The 25,752-nt window shown below is 42.4% G+C and overlaps 2 protein-coding genes across 4 annotated transcripts in view; one reads left to right on the forward strand and one right to left on the reverse strand.

The window, feature by feature from the left end:
* Window positions 1–599: 599 nt before the first annotated feature.
* LOC139559999 (coiled-coil domain-containing protein 24-like) lies at window positions 600–17,566 on the forward strand. Its single transcript, XM_071376509.1, has 5 exons — window positions 600–798; window positions 5,049–5,215; window positions 8,354–8,494; window positions 8,656–8,763; window positions 17,491–17,566. Exons 1-5 carry the CDS (start codon window positions 667–669, stop codon window positions 17,564–17,566), a joined length of 624 nt encoding a protein of 207 aa, XP_071232610.1. The 5' UTR covers window positions 600–666.
* Window positions 17,567–18,055: 489 nt separating this feature from the next.
* The window catches only part of LOC139560259 (sodium- and chloride-dependent glycine transporter 1-like), a 97,653-nt gene continuing 89,956 nt past the window's right edge, over window positions 18,056–25,752 (reverse strand). For all 3 annotated transcript variants that reach the window (XM_071376874.1, XM_071376873.1, XM_071376876.1), the window contains 6 exons: window positions 24,815–25,052; window positions 23,968–24,102; window positions 23,481–23,580; window positions 23,250–23,350; window positions 22,808–22,978; window positions 18,056–22,507 (listed from right to left, as the gene is read on the reverse strand). In XM_071376874.1, coding sequence (XP_071232975.1) covers window positions 22,289–22,507; window positions 22,808–22,978; window positions 23,250–23,350; window positions 23,481–23,580; window positions 23,968–24,102; window positions 24,815–25,052 — 964 coding nt within the window. In that variant the 3' untranslated portion in view covers window positions 18,056–22,288. The remainder of the gene's footprint in view (window positions 22,508–22,807; window positions 22,979–23,249; window positions 23,351–23,480; window positions 23,581–23,967; window positions 24,103–24,814; window positions 25,053–25,752) is intronic.

Genomic DNA, 25,752 nt, shown 5'->3' on the forward strand with positions numbered 1-25,752 from the left:
AACTAACATTGCTCTCTTTTTGTTATCGTTCCTTTGTATGAAATAAGATATTAATGTGTGGTTATTATAAAAAATACATCTGGTTTGACTTTGTATTCAACCAGGTTTATGCAATAACAAAGTACAACAATAAAACTGTATACTATAATATGAAGCTGAAATAATGTTCCCATGGATTTTCCAGGGGACAAAATTAAACTATTGAACATTTTATTTACACCAGAAATAGTTTATTCTAAGCAGTGGTGGAGGGATACTGATTTCGCGATATGTCTGCCTTGGATACAAGAATGTTTACACTGGATACAGGAAGCAACAACAAGGTAAGTTTACATTTTAGTCTTTGATTTACTAACTAGCAGGTTAGCTCACATTTCTCTCAAGTTTTAAAATGTAAAATTTAAGCACAAATATAATGTGCATGAAATTATTCAATTAATGTTACTGAGATGCTATCTAACAACTAACTAGATAGCTAACGTTAACTGACTTAGCTATCTACAGTAGCCAAATGAGACAGACAACCCACGACGAGCACTCTTCTGCTACTGCTGGCAAAACCGGCAAATTATTATTATGAAGCAAATTACTTCTAGACCAGACATATGTGAATGACTAGTTTCAATTCTCCCCTCTGTTAGACCGTTTAAACTCCTAGGTGTCTTCATGGAAGAATCCGAATGCCCACTCTCGGTGTGGAATCTTATCGTGGAGCAAGTCCCGGCGCCAGAGCCCCCAGACATCCGGGGCATGTTTGGAGATGCTTTGATTGACATGTACACAGAGATTCATACTGAGGTGAGGACCAAGCCATTTTAAAAGGACAATCTGCAGTTGCTACATACATTTTTAAACTTATACATGAATGATATAGCTAGCTATATCCATTGATTATTAAATGGCTCATATGACTTTAGCTAGTTCAACTGTCATACCACACTAGAACCCAGAATATGAACTTGTTTTAATCAAATGTTTGCAAACAAAGTAAATGTAAGTTAAAACTGTATAGCTTTAAAAGATGGTTAAATCTATACTTTTGATATCATGGATGGTCACTCCTTGCATCCATAGCTCTGTCTATGAATTTGAATTTGAGAGTGGTTACATATATCCATCCCCATCCCTCAGCTTTTTACCGAAACAGTGGTGGGTGAGGGCATTGTTATTGTTTCAACTTCTGGTTGTCACTTTAAGGGTGCTGTTCATGTTGGAGGAATAACTGACCATGGTCCCGCATTGTTCAAATATCTGTCTTTAGGTAGCAATCAGCAATAGCTGACACATTACATTTGGCCAAAACAATAAGGGTGGACTGGAAATCACTTGAGTAAGTTCCCTTGACTCAATAAACTCTCCTAACAACTCAAGATAGAAGTAACTACTAGATAATATTATATAGTTGGCAAATGTTATGCATTAGTACTTTAAATAGATTACATTAAACTGTGAACATGCCACAATTACAGCAAGTAATCGCAACAAGACATGCAAGCTTTAGATAGATTCTACAATGTAGAATGAGATGTTGTGTAAAACACAAGGAGCTCTAGTTAAGTGAGGCTATGCATGCAGCTATTCAAGACTAGGTCCTCAGATTGTTCCAAAACAACTCACTCACACCGTGGCTCGAGACTTTCTTCACACCAGGGGTCCCCAATTACATTTAGCCGTGGGACAATTTTTTTCTTGAGCTGATGGTTGGGGGGTTGGAACATAGATATAAATCATTTGTACACTGCAAATTAACAGCAACAATCCCAAACAGATATAGTATTTGACAAAGAAAGCGAAGGTAACCTGCCTAAATGACTACCGCCCCCGTAGCACTCACATCGGTAGCCATGAAGTGCTTTGAAAGGCTGGTCATGGCTCACATCATCACCATCATCCCGGAAACCTTAGGCCCACTCCAATTTGCATACTGCCCCAACAGATCCACAGATGATGCGGTCTCAATCGCACTCCACACTGCCCTTTCCAGCCTGGACAAAAGGAACACCTATGTGAGAATACTGTTCATTGACTATAGCTCAGTGTTCAACACCATAGTGCCCACAAAGCTCATCACTAAGCTAAGGACCCTAGGACTAAACACCTCCCGCTGCAACTGGATCCTGGACTTACTGACGGACCGCCCCCCAGGTGGTAAGGGTAGGTAACAACACATCGGCCACGCTGATCTTCAACATCGGGGTCCTCAGTGGTGTGTGCTTAGTCCCCTCCTGTACTCCCTGTTCACCCATGACTGCGTGGCCAAGCACGATTCCAACATCAGCATTAAGTTTGCTGATGACACAACGGTGGTACTGTAGGCCTGATCACCGGTAGTGCGTACAGCCCAGTACCAACTCAAATTTTTTATTTTTCGCAGAAAACTGGGGGGGGGGGGGGGGGGGGGGTAGAGGCAAATAAAATCACCCACGGGACGTATTTGGCCCACGGGCCACCTACTGCTTTAAACGGTTTCTTCTGAAGCCAACTACTCCGTCTGAAAATGTTATCAAGTAACATACAACAGGTCAAGAGGCTATGAGTAATATTATACCAGGCTGGCTAGGGAATTACAACCCCATTAGCAATGCAGGAGTAACTTCAATTGAAGTAGATAATATAGGGTTCATATTCAAAAAGGAAAAATAAATATGTATGAAACCACTCATTTCCTGTCTGGGTCTCCAGCCTCAACTCTCCCCAATGATGTCATCCTACAGTTATGTTCTGCTAGGGGCAATGTTTTAAATGTCCATATTAGATCAGTTCAGTAGTGTAAATACAGTCACACTCTACAGGACAAACATCTAATGAAGGAGACCCCAGGAATAGTTGCGTAATAGAAGAAAAATGACACAGGCCCTCAAATTAGCTTAGTGCCCCATGGGCCAATTTAGGGGTTAAGAGCCAACAATGCCTTGTTGATAAGATTATTATGAGCATATACATGACATAATTTCTATGCGCCGACTGGTTGTATTTGTCACATGCTTACAAGCCCTTAACCAACACTGTAGTTCAAGGACTTCTAGTAAAAAAAAGCATGTGAGCCCTATTCACTCAACCAGCCTTACATTTCCCTCAGTATTTTGTTGTTGTTGTTGCTTTCTACCCTGTAGTAAATTAATTCTTTCCCTCAGCGTTAAATCTCTAGATGAGAATCATAATAATACTACCCAGACTGGCCTTCTCTCCATCTAGGTCACCATTGTCTGCAGCAGTTCCTTTTAAGTTTAACACAGGATATGAGGAGGCCCGGGCACGTTTCCTTGGATCTCTGCCAAACCATGTGGCTTTGAGCTACCATATATTCTCTGGACATTAGTAATGCCTATGCAACTGGATATTGCATAGGATTAAGTCAATGTTTGGTTTGTGGATGGCTAGCTGAAAAATATATTATTAGATTAGCCTATTTCAAATGTTTATCACGTTCCACATTTAACATCTTCAATCTCCATTGTGAAGTTACAACAACAACAACAATGAGTCAACAACTCAGGTTAACCACACTGTAATTCCTTCCCCATGTCATCTGATGGGTTTCACTTGGAGATGAATTAAGCAATGAACAGCTTGTTACTGTTGTTAGCATCCTGGAGGCTGACTCCATAAACACCTGCATAGAGAATGGCTTGCTGGGGCTTTATGGGAAGCAGTGTGTGGCTGCCTGGCCGGAGTTCAGCTAGACATAGTGGTAGTGTGTGTGTGTGCGTGTGTGTGTGGTAGCGTGTGTGTGTGTATGTGTGTGTGCGTATGTGAGGGCACAGCCAGATTGAAAGACACAGGGAACGACCATGTTTAAACGTTCTCCTCTGGACAGCAGTGAGCTTTGAAGCTGGCCTTTCCATGGAGCATAGACACTGAATGTCAGGGACCAGGTGCAGAAAAAATTTAATAGACTCCAGACTTTAAACTTCTTCACCAACGCTGTGCCTCTGCCATCAGCCAGAATATTTGCTTGACTTTTTCTCTTTCCTCTTTATTTGTTGATGTCTGACTACAGTTTCATAACACTTTCACTTTTTTTTCTTCTGTCGCTACAGTTTCATAACACTTTCACTTTTTTTCCTTCTGTCTGGCTACAGTTTCATAGCACTTTCACTTTTTTTCCTTCTGTCTGGTTACAGTTTCATAGCACTTTCACTTTTTTTCCTTCTGTCTGGCTACAGTTTCATAGCACTTTCACTTTTTTTCCTTCTGTCTGGCTACAGTTTCATAGCACTTTCACTTTTTTTTCTTCTGTCGCTACAGTTTCATAGCACTTTCACTTTTTTTCCTTCTGTCTGGCTACAGTTTCATAGCACTTTCACTTTTTTTCCTTCTGTCGCTACAGTTTCATAGCACTTTCACTTTTTTTCCTTCTGTCTGGCTACAGTTTCATAGCACTTTCACTTTTTTTCCTTCTGTCTGGCTACAGTTTCATAGCACTTTCACTTTTTTTCCTTCTGTCTGGCTACAGTTTCATAGCACTTTCACTTTTTTTCCTTCTGTCTGGTTACAGTTTCATAGCACTTTCACTTTTTTTTCTTCTGTCTGGCTACAGTTTCATAGCACTTTCACTTTTTTTTCTTCTGTCTGGCTACAGTTTCATAGCACTTTCACTTTTTTTTCTTCTGTCTGGCTACAGTTTCATAACACTTTCACTTTTTTTCCTTCTGGCTGGCTACAGTTTCAAAGCATTTTCACTTTTGTTTTTGTCTGGCTACAGTTTCATAATACTTTCACTTTTTTTTCTTCAGCAGTAGTCCCTTTAATAGTTTTTCCCTGAAGGTAGTGTTTTTAAAGAGTAGTGTGCAAACTTGTTGGGGGAAACCAGCCAAGTGAAAAACACATGCAGTAGTTCTATGCACAACAGTGGCCAGGGTACGTTATTAAATAGAACACTTATATTATAAGATGGGCCAGGGTCTCAATTGAATGTCATGTACATTTCACAGGTCTTTCTGATATCTCATCATTCATAATGACTCATCACTCATTATAAGCCTAAAGTTACACAGCATTGTCTCCTGATGTCCTATCCCATGTATCCCCATTTTTCCTACTTCCAGGTCACTATGTGGCAGCAGATTTGGCAGACGGTGCGCCATAAACTGGGTAACAGGCTGAAGACACCTCACTCCCCCCTGGCTGACCCCCCTGCCATCAAGGAGCTGCTGAAAGCTGAGATCCAACTGCTGCTGGGGACCGTGAGAGAGAGAGCAGCCTTGGAGGGCAGGTGAGGAGAAGACTCTTGTATGATGACTGAACTCCATGCCTGTGTCCCAAATGGAACTCTTTTCCCTATAGAGTCCATTACTTATGACCAGGGCCCATAGCGCTCTGATCAAAAGTAGTGCCCTATGTAGGGAATAGGGAGCAATTTTGGGACATAGGCCAATACTATGCAATTACAATGCAGTTACTTAAGAACTATGTAACACCAACATGTTAATACAACGTAGCCTATTAATCATTGGTGACAACTTGTTTGAATATCAGCAACAATAAAACGTTTTGGAAGAAACTACTACCATAAACCTTTTGGCTTTCCTTTCCCTTCCTCTTCTAGTTTTCTATTCAGTTTGGAATTGATAAAGCATTTATCAAATTGTCAAACACCAACACTTCTTCTTACGCCATGATTGCCTAATGGTTGAATTTTGAGAGAAAAAAATATATGTTTACATTTTCATTCATCAGAGGACCAACATTGTTGGGATGTCTGTCGATCTCGTTTCCCAGACCAGGCTTCTTCTCCCTGTCTCTCCCTCCCTGCCTGTTTTTTTTATTAGTTCCAGGTGATAAATGTTCTGACCCCAGTAAAACCATTCAGACTTTTATTTCCACTGGGAAAGGGTTGGGCCTAGGGGTCAGGACCCTTGTTTCACACTTTGTACCTTTAGTTTTCTTCAACAATGATATCTTTAAATGCTTACTGTGTTTTCAGTCAGTTACAAATGGTTTGGTAATAATTAGATCTAAGAAGATAGTAAGGTTCCAAAATGGCTGTAAATGTTATGGTCCTAATGGTAAAAGCACAAGGCAGAATTTGAGGTTTCATAATCTCCTAAGCAACAAATCACCCAGATCCCCCCCCAAATGGGGGCCCTATTTTTATACTGCCCACCCAACACTAGGCCTGCATCCGGATGAGCCCGTTTGTCCGACAAAAGGCAGTAATTTACAGGTACCTATTTGAAGGGGAGGCGTGTCCGTCCCTCAGCAACTGGTTGGAGGCTCTGAAGAATGTAGCTCCGCCTCAACTCTGCCCCTATAATTGGAGTTTTTGTTGCCATTCAGGAAAAACACAAATCACTGAAGATTGTATCCAATAAATGTGATGCACCAGTTAGAAATGTATTGGCAGTGGCTATCTCACAAAAACTGTCATTCATAGCTTTATTGTTACTTTAAATCAGATCAGATTTAGCTAAGACTATGGGACTATTAAAGGGTATACTAGGAATAGTCTAGGAATGTGTATCATTCAGGAATTATTTCATCTTAAACCCACTTCAAACAAACTCTGTCGGCACATCCAGACGTCCTGTGGACAAATCAACAAGGTAATGCTAAGACTTTGGGTATCAGTACCATGTTATCCCTGATACTACGTTCTGCTTTGAACCCCTGCCAAGTGCCAACCACGCTGCTGCCTGCTGGTTGGTCCTGTTGGTCTCTGCCTCTGCCCTGTGTTTGTGTTTGTGGCCCAAATGGCACCCTATTCCCTATATAGTGCACTACATTTGACCAGGGCCCATAGGGCTCTGTAGTGCACTATGTAGGGAATAGGGTACCCTTTGGAATATAGTCTGTGTGTATATCCTCCATGATCCCCCTCTCTTTGATTAGCAAATTAAGGGCCTCACTGTAAATCAGCTGATCTGCTTTCAGGACAAAGCTGCTGGATCATTTCCCTTTAATATCGCTCCAGGTTTGGAGCTTTCTCTTTATCCTTGATCAATCGATCCTACCCAAAGCAGGAAACTGTTGAGTTGACTAAATACCCTACATCTGAGGGGTTTGATGAACAAGGGTGTCTGACTTTAGCAGCTAAGATTAATCTTGCTTTGAAAGTGAACTGATTTAATGGAGCTGGTTGGCAACTTTTCAGATCACCTGTCCCATTGTGTGGTCCTCTCTCCATGCCATTGTCTTAGTTATTTGTGGTCGGCGTCCTCAGTGCAGCCGCACCTGTCCCATTATGGAGAGAAATAGGGGGTACGCTGAATGCCCATTGAGTAAAGGTACTCTGAATAAATAGGCTTTCTGAAAACAGGCCCAAGGAGGTCCTAAATCTCTGAACGGAACTAGCATAACAATTGGAGCGGGAGGAGCTGGGAAGTGAGAAATGTTAAAAGTGGCTGTGGTTGTGGTGTAACTTATTTTACATCTGTAGTTTATCAATCTTCCAGGACAGGAGGAGTTTTTGAATGGTCTGGTGTGGTTGTTGATGTTGCGGCGGGCGTCTATGCCATCTTTGTTAGCTGAGATCAGGGCTCCTCCTCTCTCTGGGAGTAAGCTACTTAGTGATATGTACTACACTGCCTCACAATGTAGCCTCTGTTCCTGTCATTACAGCTAGACCCGGTAGCTCCACTAGCAGCCTGCCACTGAAATGGGATTCTTACCTCTACTCACCCTCCACACGGTCTTGTTCACCAGAAGTTGTGCACTGTGGTGTAAGACTCAGGCATAGGACTCAAGAGCTGCAAGCTTCAATACAGTCAGTATTTTGTATTCCATCGATAATCAAGTTTGCTGATATATGGGTCAGTTAGCTATCCACAACAGGCCATAGCCTAGATGTTGGCTTTGACCAAAAAGGGAGGATGCATTCTGTAAGCTTTTCCGGTCCTTAATTTCATGGGGGAGTAGCCTATCTTCCTATTTTCCACTTGGATTGAGCAGTATTTCTCCGTAATTACGCAACCCTTTGTGATTTAAAAAAGGGTTGGGCATCCTTGGCCAGCATCTGAAACAGCCTTTTTCCTGGAGATCAAAAGAGTTTCGGCAGGTGCAGCTAAATGGGAGTGTCCACTCTACCCATCTCTCTCTCCATCTCTCCCTCTCTCTCCCCATCTCTCTCTCTTTCTCCCCATCTCTCTCTCTGCTCCACTGCTTTAATATTTTCAGCATGGTAGTCTTAAGATTAAGACAGGGGATTTCAGAGAGCAGGACAGGCCTGCTGGCCGACCGGCCCGTCAGGGTTGACAGACATACAACACTCACTTTGTGTTGCACCAACGGGTCAAAACTGGGGGGCCAGATTATTGGCTCACTATTTCTGTCCTTCCTTTGTCATCTTATTCCCTCCACTCTGACTCCTTCACACTACGTTGGGGGTTATTTGTGTGTATCTATTGATTTTTAGGGATGGAGATGCAGACATATTCCGGTACAGTCCTAGTGTGGTGAATTACGCCTTGGGTGTCCATAACAACCGTTGTGACACTGTGAATAGTAGGCCTCCCTCTAGTGGAATACAATTCAGCCAGAGCCAACATGCAGAAAGGTTAGTCTGACTGTTAAGAGGTACATTCACATACATACATTCACATACTGTAATACAACTGCTACAACACAAGAGGGAAAAGGACAGTTGCAAACATACATTGTCATTGTGTATTTCTAGTCATGTGGATGCACCTTAGACATGCATTTCTGGTCCGACAGGTCCTGTTCCCAGAGCTCAGACAGCTCTACTACCAGCCAAGATGACATTGATGGCGTGAGACACAAGCTGAATGTCACCCACATAGATGATGTTGTGGCCCACCTCAAGTAAGTGACTGAGCAACATTTCCAAAAATGTCAATTACAGACTAATGTTTAGGTAATGCACCCTATAAAATGCAGCCAGTTGAAATTCTGCAGAATATGTGACTGCAAGACCTTAGTCTGCATCCATGAAGAGTCTCAGACAGGAAAGACCATGAGCCATGGGGTAAATGTGAGCCACAGTCAGCGAAGTGCTGTAATGAAATGAATACAGCTGTGGGACTGTGGGAATGGGACCCCTTTTCCTCTTCACACATTCCTCTGTGCAGAGTCAAATTTCTCTTCAGACTTCTGCCACTCTGGCCCTCTCTAAATCTGCCTGTTTGGACAGACCAGACATGTCCTCATCATTGTACAAACATGGCATTACAGTAAAGAGAAAGGCGGTAGCTTTACGATACTAGGATACCACCCTGCTTTGTCTCTTTCTACCTTCCTCTTTTCTCCTTCTCTCCATTATAGTGTATTCCTGTCCTGTCATCTACAGTGAATAGATCACTGCCTTCTCCTGGTCATAGGAGAGGGCAGGGATCTATTCACTGTAGATGACATTCCTCTCTCCTCTCCACTGTTCTCCTGTCTTGCTCTCCTCTCTCCCGCCTGTGTCCTCCAACCTGGTTCCCTTTCCCCCTGGCCTTGTGGCAGAAAGAGCCAGGCATCTGGAGCTCCCTACCCAACCAGGCCTGGAGGGGATTGCAAACACTGGGCCTGCCTTGGTGGGGAGCTGGGGGAGAGTAGGAGGGGATGGAGGGCGGAGGGTGGAGGCCAGCCAGCCCTCTCCTCTCCATCCCTGCACAGAACAAAAGCCCCCATTGTAAGAAAATGAATACCAGACCTCAGCATGCAGAAGATTCCTTTGCTTCTAAAAAAGAAAGAAGGGAATTAAGTCTACAATAGTTACATAACTGAGAAATAGGCCACGGCTCCCTCAATACCATAAGAAAAGTTGTGTAATAGATATGGATGTAGTACATGCTGTTGTGCATTTGGCCAAGTTCCTGAAAAATTGCACCTTGATATCATGCTATGTATACATTTGAATTGGTTTGTGTTTAACACTATGCAATTTTCTTTAGTTTAATAGTTTTACTAAAAGGTGTTAAAATCTATTATCATTTGTAAAAGGTCAAGAAATGCAAGGGTTTTAGAGTTTAACCTAAAAATGGTGTTCTCTCCTCACTACCAGATCAGTTCTGACTGAAGAATGCGAAAGTGCAGTTTCTGCAGGTAAGAATTGGGTTTGATTCCAATCAAAATACCAGAGAGGTTGCTATTTTGGAAATTCACACTATTGTTCCAGTTGAAATGTTGTCTGTGCTCTCAGAAAATATACTGCACTTGCAGTACCCTATGTGCTTGGACTGAGATGCAGAATACACTGAAGACTTGGAAGTAAAAAGGTCAGTTCTTCTCTGTCAGCTTTTTCTTTGGGATGTCCTTAAATAAGCCTTCAACAGCTTACACCTCGGGTCTGAGCTATAGACAAGGCCATGAAAAATAGAATATAATATGTGAAAGACCCCACAGAGAGAACAAGCCTTTCGCTCCTCTAAAAGCCAAGAGCTGACTGCCACCGACACGTACAGCCGCCTGGTTAACACAGCGAGAACCAATGTGACCTGATGTTGACCTAGGACAGTCATCACCAAGCCCCCCTCAGATGGACCTGATTACCTTCAGCCTTCAACCGCTGTTGGCAATCTGCATATTATTCCTTGTATACGCCCAGTCTGCAAAGCCTCAATCTAAGGTTACTGCTGAGGCCAGAGGCACTAAGTCTTTCCAGGGATCTGGCCAAACACACTGCTGCACAAGATTGATCCTCTTTCAATCAGTCCAAGTTCCTACTGTACTGAGTAGTCTAGTCTCTATACTCTGGGGCTGGGCTGGCTGCCCCTCTGTCGTGCTCCTCTGGCACTGAAGGAGAGAGAACGGAACACCAGATGTAGGTGTTCCCTGCCCAACAGATGGGGAAGCCATCTTTTTATGTGCCATGTCACACATCTCCAACCCACTATGACACGCAGGACACGTCTCCTGAGATGTAGGGACTAGGATGGGATTGCACAGTGTCTGTTAGGGATGTTTCTGTTTCTGCTACCAGCATTTTTGTAGTACGTAAAGTGCAATTCAAAGGCATAATGAACAGAAGCAAAATTCTTAGCCAGTGTAAAGGAGATTTTCAGGTGACTAAAAAGGATAGCGGTCGTAGATAATATCAATCAAAAATCCATCTGGTTTATTACAAGAATTCAGCAAAGAAAATGGCCTCCTCTGAGAAGGCCCTTCTATATTAATCACATAGCACTGAATGTTCTGTAAACACCATCCCAACTTGTAGGAAGTCACAACCTCAGCTGCTACAGAATCACAGTGTCACAGATACATTATCAGTGTGACCTCAGCTCAGTCTGGCATCAAACTTTAACCATCACATTCAACACTGGCAGAACAGGTCAAAGGTAGAAACATCAGTACTTTGTTACAACAGATCATTATAGACTGAAATACAGGAAAATAACAAGGCAAAAGTAAACATGTCATCCCCCACGAATGATGCAGCACCCACCCTTGGGCCAATCAGTGTAATTTTGTAAATTATGCATCTCTATGGCAAGACACATATGTGAGGATTGGCGCTGGAGACGAGAAGCTGGTACAGGGAGTTTAAAAAACATTTAATAAACAACAGACATGAAACAGAACAGGAATAGCGTCTGGACAGGGGAAAAATAATGGCATCAATGCTGACACAGGAACAAACTGAGGAGCTGACTGAAATAGAGGGGGTAATCAACAAAGTAATGGAGTCCAGGTGAGTCCAATATTGCGCACCTGTGCGTAATGATGGTGACAGGTGTGCGTAATGAAGGGCAGCCTGGCGCCCTCGAGCGCCAGAGAGGGAGAGCGGGAGCAGGCGTGACAACATCATTCATCCAAGTTTTGTCAAAATCGGGCCAGTGGTGTCTGAGATATCACATGTGACTAACGTATTGATTACTATAGCACCCCCGATATAGATGTTCTTGCACATGTTGAGTCTTGACAGTGTTTGCAACATGTTTACTGAATTTTGTTACAATACGAATATCCTGGACTGATTTATATGCATTTATGTGCCAGACCATGCCCACGTGAATGTTCATGGTCAATAGCAGCCATATTGTTTTTGGTACTAGTCTGGAAAATATTGCGCTGGACCTCTATGGACCTTTGTACATAGATACCACAAGTCAAGTTTTGTGCAGATCGGTCATCTGGTGCCAGAAAAGTAGCTTTTTAAGTGTTCTTCACAAAATTCAAAATGGCGGAAAATCCATCATGGCAGACCTTATGGGTCCCTGACGCAAATGTGTTCCTTGTGAGGAGAGGGACCTACAGTATGCACTGAATTTCATGACTTTAGGTGAAACGGGGTGAGAGGTGTGACCTTTCAAAGTTTGCCATTTGGCCAATCAGTGTAATTTTGTAAATGCCAGATATCTATGGCAAGTTTAGTCAAAATACATTTTGGCTGAGATATAACAGTGTGACTAATGTATGAACGTACTAACTGGCGGAGAGAGATCCACAATTCCCTCTCAGATTTCCTTGTGGAGGACAATTATTCAAATAATTTCCCATTACAGCCAGAAACGTATAATGTCCCATTTCCTCGAATGGGGGTTGTTGGAATTAATTCATAGACTTGGCCGTGGACCAGGAAAGGAATCTGCAATTTTAGCAGTCAGGCAGTCCACGGTAATGACTAAATTACCGCAATATCTCATTATTGTCAAGCTTTGGAAGTTTGTAGACTAGTAGGCATGGTCCCAAATAGAGCCCATATAACACTGCTTTAAGTAGGAGAAAGAATAGACTGAGAAGGAGGTGTGGAGAGTTATCATTTTACCACTGCACCACAGTGAAAAAATAGGCTGTTTTATTTTCAGAGTAAAAAAGCAGCCGTTTCTGCGAAGCAGAGTTTGGGTTTTGAGTCAACACTCCATTGAGAAGCAGTGGGCTGTGTAGCTCCCAGTCCCCATCCCAAATATCACCCTATTCCCCCAATAGACCCTGGTCAAAAGTAGTGCACTACATAGGGAATAGAGTGCCATTAGGGATGCAGACCCAGTCTGGTATTCCATCTCCCTTGGTAGCAGCCTGCGCCAGGATAGTCTAACCACCCTTCCATCAGTCAGACCTCACATCTAAAATTAATACCCTCCTCTGTAACTAGATCACTCTTCACTTCTGTTTGTTTGCATTTCAAAAAACCAAGACGATCAGCTGGCGGCGCTAGGCACTCGGCACCCCTCCGTTAGCTACACAGTGGGGAGTCGAGACGAGGCACCCCTCCGTTAGCTACACAGTGGGGAGTCGAGACGAGGCATAGCTCCGTGGTATGCCAGTGGCAGACAGTGAGACTTTACGTAAATACCTCAAAGCAAATAGCAGGGCTTGTGGGTGGGTGGGTGGGACTCCTAGCTAATGATCATCCATTACCAGTGGTATTGTAAAACCAGGACAGATATGACCCGGCTGCCAGCAGAGAAAAGAGCCTGTTGGTTGGAGCTGTGGTTTATGTCCTGAGTCTGGATATAGATGTAAAAAGAGAGTCCAAATCCTTATGGAACAAACACTGCTGCTGCTGAATCGTTTCGTCACTCACGTCTTAACACCCCCCCCCCCCCCCCCCCCATCTCCCACCATCTTCCTTATTTCTCATTTGTCAGCTATGTCGTTGGGGTACATGACTCCAACTCACCAGTGGCTGGCTCCAGGTAGGTGACCTGTTCTGTGGTGTTTTGTCTTGTCTGTGATTCGCTTCTTGCAGGCGAGTGTAGAACAGGAACATCAGACACAGCGTGATGTCACTGAGGCTCCAGAGCCCACTGTAACAGGTGGGTGATACAGTTACAGTACAGTCATACAGTATTAGGGTGGGAAAAATACGATACCTTTACCAACATTCCCAGATTTTCCCGAAATCCTGGTTGGAACATTCCTGGAATCAAGATGTAAAAAGCAGGAAAATTCAGGAATCCTCCAACTGGGATTTCTGAAAAACGTGGACATTTTGGGAAAGCATTTTGCAACCTAACAGTAATATACTTTCCTGGTCCACATAACTGATCTGTATTGAGCCAGCTGAACATCAGAGCCCAGAGTTAATAGAGGTGACTGTACTCCGATCCATAATGGTTTCCTGTGAACTACACTGCACTGACAATGACTATCGCTCCCTTTGGAGGTATAAATTGGTAGCCTGACGACTCACACTAAATTATTCCGCTGATCTGTTGTTCGCTACATACTTTAGTCTGAGAATGCCATCATTGAAGCCGTTTGTGGTGGCGAGGGGCACGAGGGGTGTTGTACAAAACAAAGTCATTAGTGATTGGATCTTCTCTAACCAATCAGAGTATCAAAGCCAATGATCAATTTTCAAACCACCACTTTACCCACGTGTGTTGCGTTTGGCCAGAGCAAGGAGTCTGTGTAGCCAGGCAAATAAATTGGTAACGTGTCCTAAGTCTTTTGACGTTAGTATTTTATTAGGAACCCCATTAGCTACTGCTAAAGCAGCAGTTACTCTTCATGGGCTCCACACAAAACACAAAACGTTACATAATACAGAACATTAATAGACAAATAACAAGGACAGAACGACATACATTTATTCAATGAACACTTCCTAAAAAAACACTTACCAAAAAAACTTCCTAAAAAACACTTCCTATAAAAAAAACTCCTAAAAAACACAGTTGGTTGCTTTTCTTTCTTCTTGTATTGATCTGACATAAATGACTGACTGACATGTTCTCCTATATCTGGAACAAAATCAGATCAATTGATCCTCACTACCATCTAGTGGTTTATTGTTGCAAAAATACTTTTTACTTCTCCTTTTTTACAGTGTTGTCAAGTTCTCATCCGCTACAAATATTGAAAAACATTGCACACAAATAATTGTGTGAAAAAGATTATGGTTAATAGATGTCACTTTAGAGTGGTAATTGAGCTACATCACTCCATCAACAGGTGTAACCTCTCAATGTTCCGTTATCTTGGGCTTTGGATCCTGGTGCTTATTTCAAACAGGCCTGCTCTATGCTCTCCTTTCTAACAGATCCAAAATACCTGTTTTACCACTTCTGTGGATTTACAGGCTTTCAGGGGATTTCTGCTATCAAGCCCAAGGCATGTCACTTTGATTATTTGTCTGATAAGGGTAACATGCATACTTCCCAGACAAGGGCCGAAATTCAGTCAGATCAAGCACTAACCAGCGATAGCCGACACCTGCAAAGCTGATGTTTTGGTGGTGTCGGAGGTAGGAAACTGCGTTGGGAGTCATCAAATTGGTGAGCAGCTCCTCTTGCAGTCATTGTCTTGAAGCCACACCCATCCCACTGGCGTTAAAAGTTTAGAATGAGAAAGTGTAGGCTATATACAGTTGAAGTCGGAAGTTTACATACACCTTAGCCAAATACATTTAAACTCAGTTTTTCACAATTCCTGACGTTTAATCCTAGTAAAAATTCCCTATCTTAGGCCAGTTGGGATCACCACTTTATTTTAAGAATGTGAAATGTCAGAATAATAGTAGAGAGAATGATTTCTTTCAGCTTTTATTTCTTTCATCACATTCCCAGTGGGCCAGAAGTTTACATATACTCAATTAGTATTTGGTAGCATTGCCTTTAAATTGTTTAACTTGGATCAAACGTTTCGGGTAGACTTCCACAAGCTTCCCACAATAAGTTGGGTGAATTTAGGCCCATTCCTCCTGACAGAGCTGGTGCAACTGAGTCAGGTTTGTAGGCCTCCTTGCTCGCATATGCTTTTTCAGTTGTGCCCACAAATTTTCTATAGGATTGAGGTCAGGGCTTTGTGATGGCCACTCCAATACCTTGACATTGTTGTCCTTAAGCCATTTTGCCACAACTTTGGAAGTATGCTTGGGGTCATTGTCCATTTGGAAGACCCATTTGCGACCAAGCTTTAACTTCCTGACTGATATCTTGAGATGTTGCTTCAGTATATCCACATAATTTTCCTTCCTCATGATGCCATTTATTTTGTGAAGTGCACCAGCAGCAAAGCACCCCCACAACATGATGCTGCCACCCCTGTGCTTCACGGTTGGGATGCTGTTTTTCGGCTTGCAAGCCTCCTCCTTTTTCCTCCAAACATAACGATGGTCATTATGGCCAAACAGTTATATTTTTGTTTCATCAGATCAGAGGACATTTCTCCAAAAAGTACGATCTTTGTCCCCCTGTGCAGTTGCAAACCGTAGTCTGGCTTTTTTATGGCGGTTTTGGAGCAGTGGCTTCTTCCTTGCTGAGCGGCCTTTCAGGTTATGTCGATATAGGACTTGTTTTACTGTGGATAAAGATACTTTTGTACCTGTTTCCTCAAGCATCTTCACAAGGTCCTTTGGGATTGATTTGCACTTTTCGCACCAAAGTACGTTCATCTCTAGGAGACAGAACGCGTCTCCTTCCTGAGCGGTATGACAGCTGCGTGGTCCCATGGTGTTTATACTTGCGTACTATTGTTTGTACAGATGAACGTGGTACCTTCAGGCATTTGAAAATTGCTCCCAAGGATGAACCTGACTTGTGGAGGTCTACAAATTTGGCTGATTTCTTTTGATTTTCCCATGATGTCAAGCAAAGAGGCACTGAGTTTGAAGGTAGGCTTTGAAATACATCCACAGGTACACGTCCAATTGACTGAAATTATGTCAATTAGCCCATCAGAAGCTTCTAAGGCCATGACATCATTTTCTGGAATTTTCCAAGCTGTTTAAAGGCACAGTCAACTTAGTGAATGTAAACTTCTGGCCCACTGGAATTGTGATACAGGGATTTATAAGTGAAATGATCTGTCTGCAAACAATTGTTGGAAAAATTACTTGTTTCATGTACAAGTAGATGTCCTAACCGACTTGCCAAAACTATAGTTTGTTTACAATAAATTTGTGGAGTGGTTGAAAAACGAGTTTTAATGACTCCAACATAAGTGTATATATACTTCCGACTTCAACTGTATATAAAGATAATGACGCTCAAACTGAAAATCATTCAACAAAATAACAAGGATTTCTATCAGCCTAATCGAGGTGTAGATTACGTATCACATTCCAATGTTTGAATTTGTTAACAAGGCTGCATGGGATTTCTAATAATGCGACTATGTGCAGCCAATGGCAATTTCTGCTTTAGGTATAATGCCGGGAGCCGCTTGTGGATTTGAGCGCTCTAACACACCCCCGGGTGTTGGCTAGCGCGGATCTTATAGAATCTAGCCCAAGGTCATCACTTACAGTATCTAGTGAAAGTATTTAGCTAACCTCTGAACATAAACATCCAAGGACTCACAGCCAGAGCTCTGAGGCTTCCCACCCCTGCAACAGAGAACCCACCACCACCGCTCAAGACAGGGACAGCTACCTACCGCCCCTGGTCCCCTCTGCTAGTACAGTAACCACCCATGGATCCTACCTCAACCCTGCCTCAGAACCGAGAATAAAGGGCAGAACTTGCAGGCCTAGTGGTCAGCCTGTGACTGTGAGAGCTCAAAGACATGATGACTCATGGTCAGACTCAGTGAACAGCTGGCCCTTGTTGTTCCCTGGTGGACACAGTCCTCTAGGCTCCTCCACACAGCTTCCGGGGAGCAAAGGGAGCTGTGATCAGATGAGCCCCGTAAGCATGTTCCACCCTGCTCCCCCCGCAGTGCAGAGGCCAGCCAGCAGAGGGCCGAGTGGGGCCAGGCACCTGTGTCTGCCGCAGCAGGGGGACAGGCTGGTTAGCTCCTCGCAAACTGAACTCTTTACTACAGAATAAGAGGATAGTGAGTCTCTGATACTGTCATGTATTTTCTACCGGCAGTCTGGTCCTAAAAGGAGACAAGTCTCTCATCAGAGCTCAATAATACTCATACTTGTAAAAGGGATGTCGTAATCTCTTTAATATAAAGTAATACAGTAACCCTAATCTTCCACAATGAGCCAAGACACAGGGATGTTATATTGTCCTTTTCTAGAGACTGATAGAAGACCTGAAAGTGAACACATGACACAATATGGTTGGATGCTTTCGAAATGAGTCAAATTTGATCTACCTAATTTAACCATTTATTGAATGTATTTTGAAGTAAATAAATGCGACTGTATTTGGATAAAAAAATGTTCATATGCCTGTAATACATGGTTTATTAACAATCTACTTTCTCCCATCGAACAAAAGCCATAGCCTGTTCAGAAAGACAAAACACAAATGGGACATGAACCACACTTGAGTGATCTTTAAAATAGATTTTATTTACCATTTGTAATGGAACATTTTACGATATACAGCTGACATGACTAAGACAATTCAATGGATTTTGGCCCTAAGGTTCAAGAGACATGGTTAGATATATATGATAAAGTACCAGTACTGTGTTCATTTCATTTGTGCTTTATTCTCCACTATGATAGAATTGGCATAACATTGTGTCTTCTCTGCTGACATGTTGACACAGCAGCTTGTGCAGATCACTGTAAAGGCCTTATTTCAAAATGGAAGTTTGTATGGTTAAATATGTTATAAACACAAATGACTTGATTTAAAGTGCTGAAAAAAACGTGTAAAAACATGTTTATGAGTTAGAAATTCAAGAGATCTCCTCGGTGATCGTAGAAAACCACAGAGATGATAAATCACAGTTTTAGTACAGTAGAGGCCGACTATCAGTTTTCAGAATTGGCTAACGTATTCATTTCTTACATCCCATATATAGATGACTTACTACAGCGATTTATAAATGAGATGAAAAACAATGTCCAAAAAAGATGAATATTCATCTTATGTGTCCTTGAGTATACATTTTTCACTACCTGCTTATATTAATTTAGAAGGAAAGATCTCGCCAAATGCCAAGTTAATGAAATAATAATCCCAGTGCAAAAAGGGAAGAATAAGATAAGATTCTTACTCTGGATATGAGACATTTGGTTGAACCCATTCCTTATTGTTCAATTAGTTTATATTCTAAAACACTTCCCCAATACATTGATATTTTGATCTAATGTCATATTTATTGCTGTTACAATGTTACCGATTTTGGTGTTTGATTTCTGTAATCTTTTTTTGCCGCATATGCACATGTAAAATACTCCATCAAATTGAAAAGGCCAGTCTCTTTACACAAAGGAATTTACAGCACAGTCGCTATATTGTAACCGGATGTCGCTGCAGTATAGTACCACGGTGTTGGCTTAATACTATTGGCATTATTACTATGTAAAATGGATTAATACTGTTATTATATACTTTCCCCAACCGTCATGTACCTCCAACAGAACATACTGTAAAATGCAAATTTCAAGTTTCAACCCAAGCTTTTGTTTGGCAATACTTTTGATATCAGCTGGCTTTTAGAACACGATAAAGGTAGTGTCACTGAACATGGATGATTCAATTGTGACAATAAAATATATATATTTTTTAGTAAAAAAACAAAAGATCTCTTAAAAGGTAGATTGTGTTTTGTTACATGACAAAATTGATAGTTACTGATTGATTAGAATTACATGACATCAATACTGACACTATCCTGATCTAAGAACAGTACTCAGTAGTAAGGTATCGACTACACACAAATACATATTACACTTAACATCGGCTACTTTTACTACAAGAAAAAATCCTGTCTATCCCCAAATAAAAACAAATAAACACACAAACACCAGTTTTTACATGACTGTACAAGTATCTGATAGAGGAAAAGAGTTCGGTGGACAGCAGAGACCAAACGGTTGCAATAGCATGGTGGTTATCCTTAACTTACTAGCTACTGTAGCTAATAAATAAGAGGACTACAAGTCAACAGTTTAACAGTAACAGGAGGAAGAAGAAATAAAAGACCTAGAGGACTCCCTGGAAGTATCCAGAGGCAACCTGACCTGAGCCGGCATGTCTAGAATAATCATACACCATTTCATTCTGTTATCAAATCCTGTCATCAGGGCCATTATATACTAACCCACTTTAGCTCAACCATTTACACCTGCTGTAAACTCCTTATTACCAAAATGATATGTATCCATAGTGTATAGAACACATCAGTTAAAACCATCATCATTATTAATATCCTGTGCTATTCCAGGACCACTCCTACTCTGCTTTAGAACAGGTTGATTCGTGTGGCCGTACTGTGCTTCTGTCAGCATCATAGGAGAACACACTAGTCTGTTGTCATCTGAAGTAAAGCTTGAGTCTGTTGGGCAGCATCTAACCTACTGGTGTGTTTTTTGTGTTAGTTCAAATAACCAACGAGTTTGGGTAAGTCCCAAATGGCACCCTATTCCCTTTATAGTGCACTACTTTTGACCAGAGCCCTAGTGCCCTACATAGGCAATAAGAGGCCAATTGGAACCAAATAACCAAAGACTTTCACCACTAAGTAACTACCTACTCCCCTGAGTGTCTGGATAGCTAACTGTCATGACACTTTTAACACAGAGAAACTGAAGTAAAATGGAAGGAGAACAACTCAGTCATATATTCGACAGCAGAAACTGGATTTATGCAGTCAGACAAAGATGTTGAATATTATATACAGTGACGTACTGGTTAAAGAAGAAATAAAAAATCTGAAGTTTCACTAAGATGCGATGCTCTAGCACTTAAGCAGCTGCATTGCCAGACTACCTCTCTCCATCAGTGCAGGCCAGGCAAGGACCCAGTGGATTCACAATGTTACCACAAACAGGTCTTTGCCTCACTACAACACAGATGCAACGTAACAGAGCGGAGACGAATGCATTGAATTGGATAGAGAGATGGGACTTCTTGACAATTGCCAATTCCAGCAATCTGTGCGAGCACAACCCCACAGCATCCTGCCACAAAGTGACTGAAATACATCTCCCTCCCACGCCAACCCCTAAAATAAATCAATTACCAATAAAAATCAAGTCATGGATGAGGAATGGTAAACATTACTGTTATTTCTTAAGATACTGTAGCTTCTTTACAAAATAAACATGTCTTCCTTATAATTATTTACTATGTTACTTTACAATAATGAAAGATAAAATAAGATAATTCTATTGACAGAACGATACAACTACATATAAACTACATAATTCAGTAACTGATGTTTTTTTTTTTTAAATCTTGTGGAGACAAACTCCATCTCCAGGCCAACCAATGGCTTCTCTCCTTCCTGTTTCCACATCCAATCACACCACTACTTGGCTCAGAGCTTTAAAACGCCTGTAAATACACATATTTTCCTCTGCAAAGACACCTGCTGATGCAAGTCTCTCAGTTTTGAAAAAGTTAACAAAGACACATACTCCAGCTATGCCACCGAGATATTAAAGTTCATGCATGTTTAACATGTTTTTGGTAACATGCCTTGTTGGAACAAATCCTACTTGTGAGTAACAGAGGCTAGGACGCAACACCACTGTGTCCTCCCTCCTTGTTATGCTACAGATGTAGGACCTTCATTTGATCACTCTGTTGTGGCATGATTATTTTCCTGGTGTTAAAAATGGGTCAAATTAAGATCCTACATCTGTAGCTGCTTCTGTCGTCAATGAAACGTTCCCTTCACAAGTGAGATGCCACATCTTGAGATGCATTTCCCATGGAAATACCTGGAAGACTAAAAGAGAGATGGCACTTCATTGTACTCAGTTGCATCCATCCACCCATTTGTTTTTGTGTGTGAACATGTTATGGGTGTCTTTTTCTTAGCTCCCTCTCTAATGTAAAGCCTACCATAATCAAATAAAATGGACTCAGGTATTGAACTTGTTCAGTAAGTAGTAAATCATTTTGGGACCCTGAGAATGGGCATCGGGAAATCATGGGCGTCAGTCAGGGTAGGTGTTCAGAAAGCTGGAGACCAACACTGTGTGTGTTTGGGGACTTGGTGCTGTAATGTATGTTAGTTGTTTACAACATTGGAAGTAGAATGGCTTTACTGTGTTGTTCAAATAAAATATTTAGGAGTAGCTAAATACCCATTGGCTTACTCCAATATGAGTTGTTCTGGGTAACCCTAAAGCAGCATACGTAACAGTCTGAGTAGTGGAGACTATCATGTATTAGAGGGTACTGAGAGCCAAAAGCTATACCGTAGATAAAACAACAGAAGGGAAGGATCAGTCCCTAGAGTGGTGCCATGTGTCTACACCTACCCAGAGAACATTTGGTCTCCAGCTTTAAAACCGCCAGAACTGTCGCTAGAAAAGTTGCCAATTCCGAGTGGATTTCTTTACAGTGTGTATTTCTACTTCAACTCCTGCATAATATGAAGAAGAGAACAAATAACGTGTTTACAAGAAACTGCATTGTGAAATTATGTTGAAACAAGAAATAAAATTCTTTTGGATGATGACCAATTTCTCTAGAGGTTAGAAATAATAAGCCCTTACAATATGTAAAGGTCTCCAGCGAGCGGGTTTTCTCCACAGTGCGGTGGGAAAGGGTGAGGGGTGGTTGGGAGGGGGCTGGAGTTGGCCCAGGGGGGGCCTCTATGCGCTGGGGGTAGTGTTGTGTGCTGTGGAGCCGTTGCTGCCCTGGATGGTGAGGCTGATCTCATCCCTCTTCTCATCCTCCTTCTCCTTCAGCTCTTCTTTCAGGGGACGCACCTCCACTTCTCCCTCTGAGCCTGGGGCGGCGTAGTGGCCTATCCGGTGCTCACTCAGGGCCGGGCCCCACTTTATGTCCGCCTTGCATGAATTCTTCAACCGCTGCAAGGGGCAAAGGTTCAGAGGTCAATGTGATGGGAGGGACACAGGTTTATTATTTATTGCTAATTAAAGGCAGGTAAAGTAGGTGAGAAAGTTCTGGAATAACATAACACCAAATCGGGTTCTCTTTTACTATCCTTCATTTCTTTCAGTTCAAAGACCTTCGGCAACATGTGCCAAATATATTTATTTTTTAATTCAACAGAAAAAAACAAAACACTTCCACTACTAGTGCGAACAACATCTGCTTCCAATACTAAAGACAGACAAAGCTCTAAACAGAGATCCTGTGGATTCTACCTCCAAAAATGTTGTTCCCTCAGACTTAGAGATCTTGTAGAGAGCATAGACGGGTATACATGTGACGGAGGACATGGCCATAAGGAAGCCGATGGCTAGGGACCAGCCGGGGTACACGTAGTCATTGTAGGTGATGGGCTTGTACTGGATCACTGTGAAGATCAGGATGAACTGCAAACGCAAAGAGAGGAGAGGGGTCACCAGGGTCAAGTCATTCATTTGAGCAGAATATACCCTATTTCAACCCTCATACAGTACATATCTTCATCGATCACTTGTGTGTGTCTTAGGTCATTCTGGTATTCTGGCAGGTGTTTTGCATGACAGGTTTTGTTGAGCAATACAGATTAGCGAGGATTAGACAAGTGGAATGGAATGCAGAGCAGGTCAAGCCTCTAAAACATGTCAACAAGGAGGCACTGGGTGGTAGCTACTATCTTACAGATATGATGATGGGCGACACGAATCTCCAGCAGACCCGGAAGAAGATGGGAGGGGGGAAACCCAGCATCATCTCAACATCCTTGAAGTATTTCTTGTGTCCTGAACACAAAGAGTACAGCATGTTGTCAGTCATTCCATTCCAGTCAGTTTGATTAGCTTTCACCAATAGCGTTGGCAGATCATTGTGGACGATAGGCATTTATAATCGAGGAAAGACAGTTGGACTCACCATAGACGTACATGATGCAGATGCACATGATGCAGGAGATGATAACCAGAGAGAAACTAGCAGCGTAGTTATCCATGAGCAGTAGCCAGTAGATCCCAGCCTAAATACATGAGAGCACATGTAGTTTAACTTTAGTCCGTCCCCTCGCCCCGACCCGGGCGCGAACCAGGGATCCTCTGCACACATCAACAACAGTCACCCACGAAGCATCGTTACCCATCGCTCCACAAAAGCCACGGCCCTTGCAGAGCAAGGGGAACCACTACTTCAAGGTCTCAAAGCGAGTGACGTCACCGATTGAAACGCTATTAGCGTGCACCACCGCTAACTAGCTAGCCATTTCACATCGGTTACACACAGATAGAGAACACAACATCAGTATACATCCTGAATATTTGTGCCTGGATAATTAAGTGTGTGTTTATGTGTGTGTACACATGCATGTGTATGTTTGTGTGTGTGTGTGTAAACATCTCCAGTCCATTACCTGTGTGGTGAGCGGCACCCCCAGCAGGAAGCCCACTATAGCCACTCCTCCTGTGACCACCGTCTTGTTCCTAATGATCCAGTCAGTACCGATCTCATCCACGATGGCCGTCACCAGGGTCTCCAGCAGGCAGAACTGCACACCGGGATACACACTGACAGGTCAACACTCAGCAGTGACTTTTACATCTACTTCTCTCAAAAAGCCACTTTCTCCAACATAATTTTTTTTTTAGTTGAGCCCCAATGACTGTCTGCCCCACAGCCATTGTTATTGTTTTGTTGATGAAGCGGAGGTGAGGAGAGTTGCACATCAATGTAAAAAAACAAACATATTCTGCTATACAAGTGTAGACTTTACCGTGAAATGCTTACTTAAAAGCCCTTAACCAACAGTGCAGTTCAAGAAGAGTTAAGAAAATATTTACCAAGTAGACTAAAATAAAAAGTAACACAATAAGAATAACAATAACGAGGCTATATACAGGAGGCACCAATACAGAGTCAGTGTGCGGGGGTACAGGCTAGTTGAGGTAGTGTGTACATGTAGGTGGGGGTGAAGTGACTATGCATAGATAATAAACAGTGAGTAGCAGCAGTGTACAAAAGGGAGGGGGGTCAATGTAAATGATCCGGTGGCGATTTTATGAATTGTTCAGCAGTCTTATGGCTTGGGGGTAGAAGCTGTTGAGGAGCCTTTTGATCCTAGACATGCATGCAATGATGTCAGAGAGAATAAACAGTGTTACCCTATTCCCTACATAGTGCACTACTTTTGACCAGAGCCAAACGGTAATAGGGTGCCATTTGGGACAAAGCCAGGATATCATGGTGGTTGACAGACTCACCTGCGTCCCAAGGCCCAGCAGGATGAGCATGAAGAAGAAGAGCAGGGACCAGAGGGGTGAGATGGGCAGTAGAGTGAGGGCCTCTGGGTAGGCCACGAAGGCCAGGCCGGGGCCGTGGTCGGCCACCTCAGACACATCCACGTTCAGGTGGTGGGCCATGAAGCCCAGGATGGAGAAGATGACGAAGCCTGCATACACGCTGGTCGCACAGTTGGTGATGCTGATGATGATGCTGTCCCTGTATGGGTAACCAATCAAAGAACAAAAAACAGGAAGAGAAGGTTATTAGTATATTACATTAACCAGCATTAAGTTGTATCGGTCCACTAAGATGCAATCGGTGCATTTCACCCTCATACATATTTCCAGTTCAAATTCATACTAAACAGTCTACATCTTAATTGCATAATAACAAATAGTGATAAATACTGAAGAGAGAGAAAGAGATGTGTGAAATATGTTTCCTGCCAGGTGGTGGGTTTGTTCGTTACAGTACTTACTACTCTATCATTGATTTGCAGACAATTTTAAAGTATGGGTCGCGACCCACTTCCTGTTAATGGTGGGTCGCGACGTGTCAGAGTAAATGTATAATTATTTCATGAATTACTGGAATTGATTTGGTCAAGTGCACCTGAGCTCTCTGTTCAGTGGGCTCTCTGCTTAGCAGCGGTCTCTGCTCAGTTTGGCAGCTGCGCGATTGGGAGAGGGAGATGCCGGTGTGCTTCGCGATGTACCAGATATCTTTTCTGCAATTTTCTTGAAGACCACTCCGCGACCCACACACTGCAGCGCTGTCGTTCAGCAGCAGATGCGCTGTTAGTATGGGATCAATATCATGCCAAATGTATTCACAAATGTAAATCACCAATCCACAAATGTAAATCAAAGTGATTTACATTTGTGGATTGGTTATTTACATTTGTGGAAAGTGATTT

The sequence above is a fragment of the Salvelinus alpinus genome, chromosome 30, assembly GCF_045679555.1.
Source record: "Salvelinus alpinus chromosome 30, SLU_Salpinus.1, whole genome shotgun sequence".
Taxonomy (NCBI): Eukaryota; Metazoa; Chordata; class Actinopteri; order Salmoniformes; family Salmonidae; genus Salvelinus; species Salvelinus alpinus.

Excerpts from the sequence above, each read along its gene's own strand:
- LOC139559999 (XM_071376509.1), top strand. The coding sequence starts at position 667 with ATGGAAGAATCCGAATGCCCACTCTCGGTGTGGAATCTTATCGTGGAG. Across the intron at positions 5,216-8,353 it reads AGAGCAGCCTTGGAGGGCAG|GGATGGAGATGCAGACATAT; the intron begins GTGAGGAGAAGA and ends ATTGATTTTTAG. Across the intron at positions 8,764-17,490 it reads GATGTTGTGGCCCACCTCAA|TGCAGAGGCCAGCCAGCAGA; the intron begins GTAAGTGACTGA and ends CTCCCCCCGCAG.